General features: G+C 39.1%; 1 protein-coding gene across 2 annotated transcripts in view; it reads right to left on the bottom strand.

Annotated features, from left to right (window-relative positions):
• The window catches only part of Gpr155 (G protein-coupled receptor 155), a 45,111-nt gene extending 33,707 nt beyond the window's left edge, over nt 1–11,404 (bottom strand). For both annotated transcript variants that reach the window (XM_042694181.1, XM_042694182.1), the window contains exons 1-2: nt 11,225–11,404; nt 6,527–7,032 (exon numbers count right to left, since the gene is read on the bottom strand). In XM_042694181.1, coding sequence (XP_042550115.1) covers nt 6,527–7,032; nt 11,225–11,307 — 589 coding nt within the window. In that variant the 5' untranslated portion in view covers nt 11,308–11,404. The remainder of the gene's footprint in view (nt 1–6,526; nt 7,033–11,224) is intronic.
• Nucleotides 11,405–12,522: the final 1,118 nt, after the last annotated feature.

Genomic DNA, 12,522 nt, shown 5'->3' with positions numbered 1-12,522 from the left:
ATCAGTGCTTTTGTCAATTATTCCCAGATGCTACCCTTCTGATTGGATCTTCCTTCTCTAAGGAAGATACCTGCTTACCTGCTTACCTGTCCATACCTGCTTACCACTTAATTTCAGAGTATTTATTTTAGAAATGTCTTGTGTTTTCCATTTGGTTTCAAGAATGTTTCCTCAGTGGTTTCACTATGATACAAAGGTTTGTTTTGACAACTTACAGCTGCAGTTCTGTTTTCTAATCAGAGTCCCTAATATTAATGCCCTTTATAGTAATCTACTTTCCTGGCACATTAGTAATCATCACTTCATAATAGATTCTCAGTTTTTAAAAGAGCTCAATACAAACTAGGGCATCAGTTTTTATTCTGTAATCCTCCCTTATCTTTGGTTTTACTTTCCATAAGTTCAGTTACCTAAAGTCAACAAGAAGGATCATGTTGTACAGTGAAATACTATTAGCTATTGGTGATCTCACATTGTGCCTAATTTATAAATTAAACCTTATCAGTTATGTACATATGTATAAATAAGACAAAACCATGTGTCTAGTGTTCAGCTCTATCCATTGGAGATCTTGTAATATAGTCCTGGCAGATAAGAGAATTACTATAATTAACCTCTTTTGCAGGATGTATTTGTGTTTTTTCCTTTTGATTCCTTCTATTGTTATAAGATTAAAAAGTTTCAAAATTAGATCATTTAATGTGTTCACTAACCTGTGTTCTTCTGGGTTTTCTCAACCACCTCCCTAATCCATTTTAGCCACTGCTAATAGTAACTAAAAAGTCATTATCTTCCAAAAGTTAACTTTTTCCCAGAGTTATAAATCGCTCCCCCATCCCTTTTTTTGAACAAAGCCAGCCTTCACAATTGGCCTTTTACTTATCCAACCCATCCTTTATTACTCCATAATGCAAAGACTCCATCTGCTGTTAATTTCATAGTCACATCAAACACCATGCTCACAACTACTAGATTATGAGCAGATCTTATCATCACCCTCTATTTTTGGAATCTTTTCTTACTTATCTGAATGTGCCTACTACATAAGGCAAGTTTCTTTCTCATAGTTCTTGTTTCACCAAATCTTCAATCTGCTTCATTAATCTCTCCTCCTCTGGAATGCTAGGTTACTTTGTGTTATATTAGTACTCTTAAAGAAATTCTAAACTCCTTGAAGGCTTAGTTTTATATTTTAGCATTGTGCTGGGAAAAATCGGAAAATACTTGCTGAATAGAAGTAACTAACCGATTGGCACACGTGCACACACACACACGACTTGTTTGTTTTTAAAGTGCACCTTATAGGATGGGAAAAAATCAACTTTACTAACATTAATTTCCTCACATTCTCATCACTTTCTTGTGTTGAGAATAAGTATAACTTACTCTTAGCAGTTTTCAAGAGTATAAGACATTGTTACCAACTGTAATCCTCAGATCTTTTGACCTTACTTCTCCTAACTGAAATTTTGCATTTTATTTTTTACTTTTGTATACATTCTGAATATTTATAGGACAGAATGCAATTGTAGTCTTTTAACTTTAGGTGAACAAGTATACAAAGGCAAAAGAAATGTAGTCTATTGGGAGAGCAAATAACTATGATTAAATAAATACTTGTAAAATTACTGAAGAACAGGATCCAACACAAGAATTTTAGCCTATTTCTGCCATTCATTTGCATAATTACTTAGCATTACATCTTTATCTATACATTGACAATGCTTTTTTGTTATCAATCTGAAGCTAGCTTTTCAAATTTGAAAATACATGAATACAGTGATCTATATAAGTAAAATTAGATTTATAATCATTACATCTACTATTAAGTTCTAATTAATTAATGATTATAAATAAGGCTCTTGAAGGGAGGGGAAATCCCATTATAAGGAGTTATTATATAGCTTTGAAGAGCTAAGAGATAAAATTAACCACCCACTGTGACTCCTATTTTGATTCCTGCAGGGTTTCAATCTCTAGCAAATAACACAAAGATCCCGACAAGATCATTCTATTATTTAATGGCATATAGTTAAATGCTTCATTTCCTTTCTGTTTACAGTTCAAGCACTAGAGCATAATTATGATTAGTCAGGGCACTTATGCTATCAGCATTGTTTGAAGAATAAATTATAGGACTTAACTATGCCCTATTAGTATCTTTTAATGACAGAGGCAGGGATCCATTCTGATTTGCTGAAATCAACATTTCACTGTGGCAGATTTTTACACTTTCATTTTTCAAAATATCTTTGAAAAGAATTATTCTAAAATATAGTGAGCTCTTTTTAGCCTATAGTAATGTATTACTCTGTCATCTGAGTAAAGATAAATCACTTCAATGTACTTTTATAGACCATTATAATTGGTCTAATTTCTTTTTCCTTTTCTTTTCTTTCTTCCTTCCTTCAGACTGAGGATTGAACCCATGGTCTTGAGTATGGTAGGCAAGTGATATACCACTGAGTGACATTGCCAGACCCAAATACATTCTTAAAAAGGACATTTATTATAACCTATCATTGATGTTCCTCTGTAAGCAAGATTCTGGCTTCCTGGGAGAGGCTGTGAAATAAACACAAAGGAAGGATTTCTCTCTAGCTACAGAGTTTTCTGTTCATTCTGTACAAAGATGGGTACAGATAGCAATACTAAATAAGTTCACTAGGAACTGCTATTCAGGCATTCAGTTCTGTGCCATACCTTCCAATTTCCAGCTATATGAGAAAGTTGTTTATATTACTAGTTTTTAGTAACATTGGCATCTACAACCTGATACTTGCAAGAGTTCTTATTCCTTGTGAGTAAAAACAAACAACAAAGATTATAACTCAAAATGACAAACATACTCCGGGAAAATTAGGTTAGCATACTGCTAGGAATATTATTACCAGATTCACCAATATAATATGGGATATAAGAAAAATAGTGGCTAAGAGGCATTGGCTGTAATTCTAGCTATCATTAGACTGAGATATGAGTATCATGGTTCAAATCCAGCTCAGGCAGGAAAAGACCATGAGACTCCTATCTCCAAATAACCACCAAAAATCCCGAAGTAGAGCTGTGGCTTATGTAGAGCCACTAGCCTTGAGAAAAAAGCTCAAGCCCCAGAATACACACACACACACACACACACACACACACACACACACACACACACACACACATGCACACACACCCATTTGCATGCACACCCATAGATAGTGATGAACCAGATGCTGGTGGCTGATACCTGTAATCCTACTCAAGGCCATCTGGAGCAGAAAAGTCCAAAAGACTCTATTTTCAAAATAACCAGCCATTAAGCCAGATTGAAGGTGTTACTCAAGTGGAAGAACACCAGCAGTATGAAGCCTTGAGTTTAAACCCCAGCACTGGCAAAAAAAAAAAAAAAGTGATAAAAATAGCTGATAATATAATTTTTATTTGGAAATTCTTTTTTGTTATGAAAATGAACTTACCTAGATATTTTCCTACTATAGTTCACTTTATGGAATATTGTTAGAATACTGCAAGGCCGAAGTGTTTTTATTCTGCCTGAAACTACTGTATTACAAGGGCTAGTTGGGTATTCTAAGATCACTCAGCATGTTACGTAACTGTGGCATAAGAGAGTGCCCAGGATTTAGAACAAGAAAACCTAGGTTTAAGTCTCACCTATTAGTTGTATAATCTTGGATAAGACAATCTTTGAAAATGAGAGTAATAATATCTGCCCTATTCAAGTAAGGTAAGTATATAAGAAAGTATTTTGTAAACTATAAAGTTACAAATGTTAGTTCTATTTAGAGATAAGTATATAAGAAAGTATTTTGTAAACTATAAGGTTACAAATGTTCATTCTATTTAGTTAGGAGCTTACTGAGCTGGAAACAGCAAATACACGGCCCTAGTACCATCACACCCTAGTACCATCACAAAAAGTCTATAGTTAAGAGTGAACCAGTCAAAACAAACCCTTAAATATGTATTTTAATGTTTTTGTTTCTTTCATGCATGTGTATCTAACGCATTTATAAGATTATTTCTTTGTTGCTTTGTATGTCCCTCCCCCACAGTGTAACCCCCGCTTTCACTATATTTGATGTCAGTATAACATGTGGAGGAGATGGGGACAAACAAGTCATTTAAGGATTCAGGTGGACCTGTTGCAACAATGAGAAGTACAAAATGTCATGTCAAAACCAGCTTTACAATGTCGGTGTGGGGGGAGGGGGAGTATGATTGGGTGGGGGGGAGGGGGGAGGCTGGGAAGGGAGGTGAAGGGTAAACAAAGGAGGAGGCTGCAATAATGTATGCATTATTCTGCCCATGTAATTGTAACCCCTCTGTACAGTATGTTCTCAAATAAAATAAAATAAAATTAAAAAAAAAAAAGAGTGAACCAGTCTATGAGAGCATCACAATATACTTCTAGCTTATGTCTAAAGTAAGATATAGCAATATGAAATATTTAATGCTGTGGTACTGAGCACATCTCCTTAAACTACAAACACAGTGGCCAATCTACATGATTAATTCTCTTGAAGAAATAGACATACATACAAACCCTTTATTCTCTTACTTCCCAAAGTCTTTATTTCATCTTAAAATTTAGTAACCTTAAAGGAACACATACCTACTTTCTTATTATTCATAGCTTAGTTACCTAATAGCATAGATTGTATTTTCCATCTTAAGCTTCCTGCTTTACTTATCAGTTATTGGATTTCTTTGGCATTTTTCTCTTTCTGTTAAGCAAGGTAGTGGAAGGTCAAAGGTGGACAAAAGCAAAAGGTATAGTTCACTGGAATATTTTTGGTGCCAGTGGTGAAGTAAATTAGGAGTGGGAGAAGAAGATAAAACTACTGAAAAAGAAACTTGAAGAGGGCTCAGGGCACAAATGGTAGAGTACCTACCTAGCAAGCATGAGACCCTGAGTTTCAACCCTAGAACTGCCAAAAAAAAATGAAGAAGGAAGAATATAAGCAAGTTAGTTAGTTGAAAGTTAATGGTAGATTTGAATTGTCAATTCAATATTCCATTCAAGCCTGCACAGAAGAGATGCATCATCAGAGAGGTCTTAAGTAACCACACTACCTCAACTAGCATCTCTTCATTCCTCTACACTATTTACTTTTATGGCCCTTGTTACCATCCATTTGGATTTTAACTTTAATTTTATTATTTGGCCCATGAAAATGTAAATTCACTGTTTAAGAATTTTGTTCAGGGCTGGGAAGGTGGCTCAGTGGTAGAGTGCTTGCCTTGCATGCCTGAGGCCCTGGGTTCGATTCCTCAGCACCACATAAGCAAAAAGAAAAAAAGCCGGAAGTGGTGCTGTGGCTCAAGTGGTAGAATGCTAGCCTTGAGCTGAAGAGCTGAGGGACAGTGCCCAGGCCCAGAGTTCAGGCCCCACGACTGGACAAAAAAAAAAAAAAAAGAATTTTGTTCACAGAAGTATTCTCAGTAGCTGGCTCAGTCACTGGTAGAGAACAATTTCCTGTAAGTGAATGAATAAATATATCCAGAATAGTCAGGTCTTCACATGATAATGCATGACCAAAAAAGCACATAACTGTAATTTTAAAATATAAAAATTAGTTACTAGATATATATTTTCTTTACAAAAGAGTGTCCTGAAAAGTACAATGTTTCTTTTTAGGAAATTCCAACATTACACATTGTTGAAATTCCAAGAGAATGTCAGAAAAATATATATTCATAGAAATGAAATTAGGCTGCTTAAAGTACTGGAAAGGCAAAAATGTCCTCATTGGGTTTTTTTTGGCTAGTGATCAAAATTTATTATTAATTAATTAATTTTTGATTGTGGGGCTTGAAATCTGGGCCTGGGTGCTATCTCTGAGCTCTTCAGCTAAAGGCAAGTGCTCTACCACGAGAGCTACAGAACCATTTTTGGTTTTCTGGTGGTTAATTGGAGATAAGTCTCAGACTTTCCTGGCTTTGAACTGCAATCCTCAGATTTCAGCCTCCTGAGTAGCTAGGATTACAGGCATGAGCCACTGGCACCTGGCTCAAAATTTATTTTTAAATAACAACTATTTGTCTTAGAGCAGTTTCAGATTCACAGAATCATGGACTTCTTTTGCTTCTGTACCTACATGGCTTCAACCATTATCAACATTCTCCATCAGAAGAGGGCATTTATCACAACTGATGGGCCTACATTGACACGTCATTATCACCCAAAGCTCACACATTACGGGTTTTATACATTCTATGGATTTAAACAAATATATAATGACTTGTGTCCACCATTACAGTGCCATGCAGAGTATTTCCACTGCCCTGACATTTCAGTGCTCTATCTATTCAACCATCTCTCTCCTCTAATGTTTGGCATATACTAGTCTATGTAATATGTAGCTTTCAGATTGGTTTCTTTTGCATATAATATTTCTCCATTATGATTTTGTTCTTAAACAAGAATTTAACTTCAACCAAAACTTATATTTATTATCTCCTAAAACACTAGCATTGTTTAGAAACTTGAAATTAAAAAAACAAACAAATAACTTACCTATAGGGTATCCCAATGCAAAGTCATTACTTTGTGTAGCAAAAATAGGGAATAGTCCAGCTTTGCTAAATCGACTCTCAGGACTGGCAACCAATAAGGTTAATATACATACAATGAAAAATACAGAAGCTTTGCCAATTAAGATACTATATAAAAAAGCCCAATCCACATTGGAAAAATTAAGTACGACCATGTTTTTAAATAATAAAGCTGGTAGTGCAAATCTGGAAACAAAATTTCCCAGTCCTTTGGCCTGGGTTGATGTTATAACATTAGCCCTTCCTGCTATATAACCACAAAGTACTATGCCAAAGCATTCTAGTAAAGCTGGGAAAAGCCTTGTTATTGACATTGAAGGCGAGTCATTAGTGGAATTCAATCCATATGTTACTGTTGTAGACAAATTATTGGTCATATTGACTATAATCGTTGAGTTCTCTGCAGATAAATTAGGAAAAGAATCCATTGGCTTTTTTTTTTTTTTACTTCCAATTCCAACCAGATTTCTAGAAAGAGAAAGAGAAAGAGTCAGTATGACAATCAATAACAACAGGTCTAGCTGAAAGTAAACACTGAAATCTACATTTATTTACAGGTTACATGACCAAATAAACATCTGCACTTTCTTCAACTACCACCAGGGAAAAATACAATGGAAAAAATTAGTGAAGTGATGTTACCGACAGCTTCTTTCTTCTGAAAGACAGGCCAGTTCAAATATTTATGCTGTGATTCAATAGTTAAATGATAGACATGGGTAAGATAAGGTCCTTAGACATTATGGCTGCAGTGTTCTTCTAGGTGATCCACCACTGAGCTCAGGAGCAGAGACTCAGAGTCTGCTGAGTATCCACCCCTGCATCCAGTGCCTCTGGAAATTTCATAAGTTTTCAGGGCTACATTAACAAGTCACACTGGAGCCACAGGGTCCCTTCCAGCCTGTGTTCATCTTGAGTGTAAGAAAAAGTACAATAGGGTATCACATCACCTCTGAACCAATAATTTTAGTTTTCTTATGCTTAGAATTCTTCATCTAATAGTAATATTAGTGCTTTTTTCATAGAAACTTTTGACATTATTCAAGTAAAGTTCTTATAATTGAATCACATCTGGCACACAGTAATGACTTAAACAAAGCCAAACACAAACTTTGGTAGAATGTAAGAAAGCCTTGAAAGAAAAAAAAATGATGGTATTCCAGCACCTTCCTCTTAGCATACAAACACAGTCTCATTATGCCAATAGGAATTTTTAATATACAATTCACTCCAAAATGGTTTCTACTTAATCATTACTCCTTCACATGCTTAACCCTTCTTCATCCTCCAAAGTCAATTATATAGTTCAGGGTTGTTTTGTCTCTTCTAGCTCCATAGCTTCTCTAGTTCCATAGCTATGCCACGATTCTTTTTCAAACAGAATCATGATCTTTACCTTTGGGCCACTTTTCTACTCAATTGTACTATGCATTAGAGTGATTTGATGTACTACTATATCATTCTCTAGACTGTATATATCCCAGAAGCAAAGACTATGAATGGTTTTTGCTCACTGTTGTGTCCCTAACATCTAGCATAGTATGCAAAAGACAATAGAAAAAACTTTCCTAATGAATTATAAAATAATAACTGCACTTAAATAAATCTCCTGGCCTTTCGTGGATCAATGTTCTCATTCAGGCACTACCTACTTCATGGATTGACTGTATTTCTGAATGACAAGGTTTTTCACTATAGCAACAAGTTCAAGAACACCAAATGTGGGGCTGGGAAGGTGGCTTAGTGGTAGAGTGCTTGCCTTGCATGCATGAGGCCCTGGGTTCAATTCCTCAGCACCACATACACAGAAAAAGCTAGAAGTGGGTGCTATGGCTCAAGTGGTAGAGTGCTAGCCTTGAGCTGAAGAGCTCAGAACAGTGCCCAGGCCCAGAGTTCAAGCTCCACAACCAGCAAAAAAAAAAAAAAAAAAGAACACCAAATCACCAAATGTGCTCTAAAATGTTCTAAAGATGTTCAGAAAATGTTAAAGAACACAAATTATGTGGCAAAATGTTCTAAAGATGTTCAGAAAATACTGAAGAACAAATTCTGTATGCTACTGAGACAATAACTATCAGACTCTAGCTGCCAGGAACACAATGAACACAAGGCTTGGACACCTCTAAATTAATCAGCTCTTATTAGTAGGTTGAAATTAATATGACAATTGTCCATTTGAATAATTATATTCTGAGTTTACCATCTCAAGTGGCTTTATATAAGGTAGAAAGTAAAAACATTTGTGCTTCCTGAAATGTACAATACCAGGTTGAGTTCTCAGAAACCCACATCATACTAAAAAGACTCAGATGGCAGGCCAAATATCATCAACTAATCCATGGGGGTGTGAGAGAATATTCTCCATGCTTCCCTTGCATAAACTAAGCCACTTAAAAAAAACTTTGTATTTAATCTGGATTAGGAAAAATATTTTTCTACCTGTATTAGATAGGAGCAGTCAATATAAACAAAACCCACAGTTTACAAAACAACCATCAAATTATGTCCTGGGAAAGCTACTAGTTGATACAAATACCTAGACTTGAAGGAGCTGATAAACAATTAAAGGAAGATATTAAGCACTGAAGGATTGGGTACTTGGAATATATTGGTAAAGATGAAGGTAATAAATGAATCTGGCTTTTGGCTGCTCTTTAAAAAATCCTTGTATTTCTTTGCTTGAAATTATTATTCATAGTGAAGTCTCTTATTTAAACTGCATAGGCATAACAATGTAGTCCAATATATATATATATATATTTTTTGGTCGATCATGGGGCCTGAACTTCAGGCCTGGGCACGGTCCCTCAGCTCTTCAGCTCGAGGCTAGCCCTCTGCCACTTAAGCCACAGCACCACTTCTGGCTTTTTATGCTTATGTGGTGCTGAGGAACTGAATCCAGGGCCTCATGCATGCAAGGCAAGCACTCTACCACTGAGCCACCTTCCCAGCCCTCCAAAAATTTTTTAAACCAACAGTTTTAACTAAACTTGTAGTAGTTCAGTGAAAAGAATATAACAGATTCTTAGCCTTAATTCCTTGGGTCACTTCTTTGCCTCCTTAAACCTCAGTTTCCTCAACTTTGAAAGAAGTATAACAACCTCCTTAACATTATGTGGAATGGATTTATGTGTAGCTTATTACAAAGTAGACCTGTAGAAAGTGGTAGCAGTTACTGTTAGAACTATTAGTCCTGATGATAATGACAAGAATGGTAACAAAGCAAATAAGATTCACTATCTTTTGATTGTTCTCCAGACTTCCTTGGCATTCAGAGTTCTCCAACAGATATAAAGGAACAAGCTGTGCCATACTGTTGACCATTTCTGTTTCACACCAACCAATGAAGAAAAGTTGAATTCAGTTGGATCTTAAATGGTTGTTGGCAGTGAAGGAAGAGCTCTTCATTTTTTTCTCGAGATGATTGTCAAAAAGGTGCAGGAATGTCCAGGTTTACTTTTCGATTAATTGAAAATTAAAAGAGCAACTTTTGAAAGTAACCTGTCCCTCTCCAGGTTTCTTTTCATGTGTTCAGTACATCTACTAGGTAAAGGAGTCAAAATAATAAAAAACGACTTCTAAAGTTTTATCTACTCCTATGATAAACATGACCAAAATTATGCTTCCTACAGCATATTTTTAAATGCACAGGAACCACAACAAAGAAAGTTAAAAGTGCATCCAGTCTCTTTATCTATAAAACAAGGCTTATTGCATAATAAACAAGTTGGTCTGTCACAGTAAAAGTCGGGTCCCTGGGGTATATAATGTATACAAATCATTTGGGCACTTCACAGTCGGTTGGCTTAGGGGACATGTCAACAAATCACTAAAATAGTAACTATTATGAAATGAATGTGTGGGGAGGAGGTGTTAACTTTAATAAGAAAGCTTTAAATTCGTACGTAGGCTGTCCATTTCCCCCCCAACACTTGATGTCCTTTAATCCCGTGGGAAAAGCCCAATACACTGTGGCACTATTAAAACCCTCTCCAACATCAACAGTCACCCCATTCATTCACTCCCACTTATTTGCAGGGGACCAAATGTCCTCCCTGGAGATTCATGATGGGAGCGCTGAGCACAGCCTTTCCCCTTATCTACAGGGACAGACTTTGGCCCTCTAAGAGAAGGAATGAGGGGGAGTCCCTATTCTAATAAGACCGCCCAGAACGCAGTTGCCATACAAGCCCGGGAAGGCCAGAATCAAGTGGAAAGGCAGCCTGGGCTCAGAGCAAGGTAGCTGGTCCCCTTCCAGCCCCCAGGAGTCCCAACGTAGGGTGACTAACCTGCTCCGAAAAGGGGGAAGGAGGGAGAAATTTTGCTGGACGCTCCATGTACCTGAGCAGAGGCTGTGGGCACGGGCAGATACTGAAGCCCTTCTGGCGCTCCAGTGACGAGTCCCAGGATGACAGGGTGGGCGCTCCCCGCTGGGGCGCATCCGGCCCCCGGAGGGGCACAAGCCTTCCCCGGGGGTCCCTGCGTCCCCCGGGAGAGTGCTTCAGGCCCCCCGGTGGGCGGGCGCGGGCGGCGGGCCTGAGCTGCCGGGCGCCGGGGAGCTGCCCACCTGCCCGGACCCGAAGGGCGGGCGTGGGGGTTTACCACGGCCGCTAGGCCGAGTCCGGACCCCGGAGGTCCTCGCCCCGGGAGTCTCTCTCACCTGCTAGGTCTGCAACCCTGGAACCGCCAGGAGAAGGGAGCAGGTGCTCTTCGAGGGCCAAACAGCGGGGAAATCCCGTTCATCTCCTGCCCATCGCTCTCTTCTCCGAGCGCGCCGGGCGCGGGTTGCAGCAGCCCGGGCACGTTCGGAGAATGCGAGCTGGGCAAGCCGCTGCGGCCCTGTCAGCTCCGTCCCGCCCCTGCCCTCAGGACCCGCCCCTGCTGCTGTCTCTGAGCCCGCTCCACCTCCAGGCCCCGCCCACAGGCCCCGCTCGGGCTAGCCTCGAGGCCTAAACTACTTAGCCTATGCCCCGCCTGCAGGCCCCGCCCACAATCCTCGAGCCGCACATCCCCGCCCCGCTCCCTGACTCCGCCCCTGACCTAAGACTCTCGCGTACCGCCCATTCTCAGTAATTCCCCGCCCTCAGGCCCCGCCTCCAGAGTGAGATGCCTAACCACGTGACCCTGCCCTCAGACCACGCCCCATAGTCGGGCACTGCCCAGAAGCTACCCCCCCTCTCTCCTCCCTTCGCGCGGGACTTCCGGCCCACTGCCCCCCTCCTCCTGCTACCGCAAGATGGCGGTCGCTGTGTGTGGTTTCTAGGCTTCCTTTCCAATTCCTTGACTCAGGCTCAGGTCCCTCAACCTTCTGTTTAATCTTCAGCCTGGAGTGACCTGCCAGTCCTCTCCTGGTTAGTTTCGTCTTTGCCCAGGAGCGAGGGTAAAAGAAGCTGAACTGGGTCAAATCCTGCCTCCCCCCTTGACCTCAGTGGTGTGACCTTGACTTTGTAAATCAAAAGATTATAAAGGGTAAAGCATTAGTTCAGTACCAGATCTGGGTTTAGAGTAAGGGCTGTGTGGGTGATGGCTTGTATTTCTATTGTGGGGAAGACCGTGGGGATATCCCCACACCATTCTTAGAGGAATCCGTATTTGGTGGAAGACTTCCAGAACTTCCTGCAATGAAGAGATCCCATATACAGTGCCCTGCTTTGACAACTGAAGCAGCGCTGTAATTCGCCTTCTGGAATAAAAATGATTTCAAATTTAAATGTTTATAGCCTGATCCCACTTAGTATCTCTACAAGCACTTTTTTTTTTAAAAAATCTTGCTTTGTGCTTTTAACTGTTCTGCCTGGCAACTATAATATCTTTCTATTATCTTGGCATTTTCAGTGAAGATGCAAAACTATATGGCTTACTGAGAAAAATCACAGTAAGCTAAATCGCAGCTAAGGATAGACTAAAAAATAGAAAATTAGCAAGAGAAAAGGAGAACTGAAACTATAGAAAAAAGCA

This window comes from Dipodomys spectabilis, unplaced genomic scaffold, assembly GCF_019054845.1.
Source record: "Dipodomys spectabilis isolate Male_0828 unplaced genomic scaffold, ASM1905484v1 ptg000174l, whole genome shotgun sequence".
Lineage (NCBI taxonomy): Eukaryota > Metazoa > Chordata > Mammalia > Rodentia > Heteromyidae > Dipodomys > Dipodomys spectabilis.
This window is presented reverse-complemented; position numbering and strand designations above follow the sequence as displayed.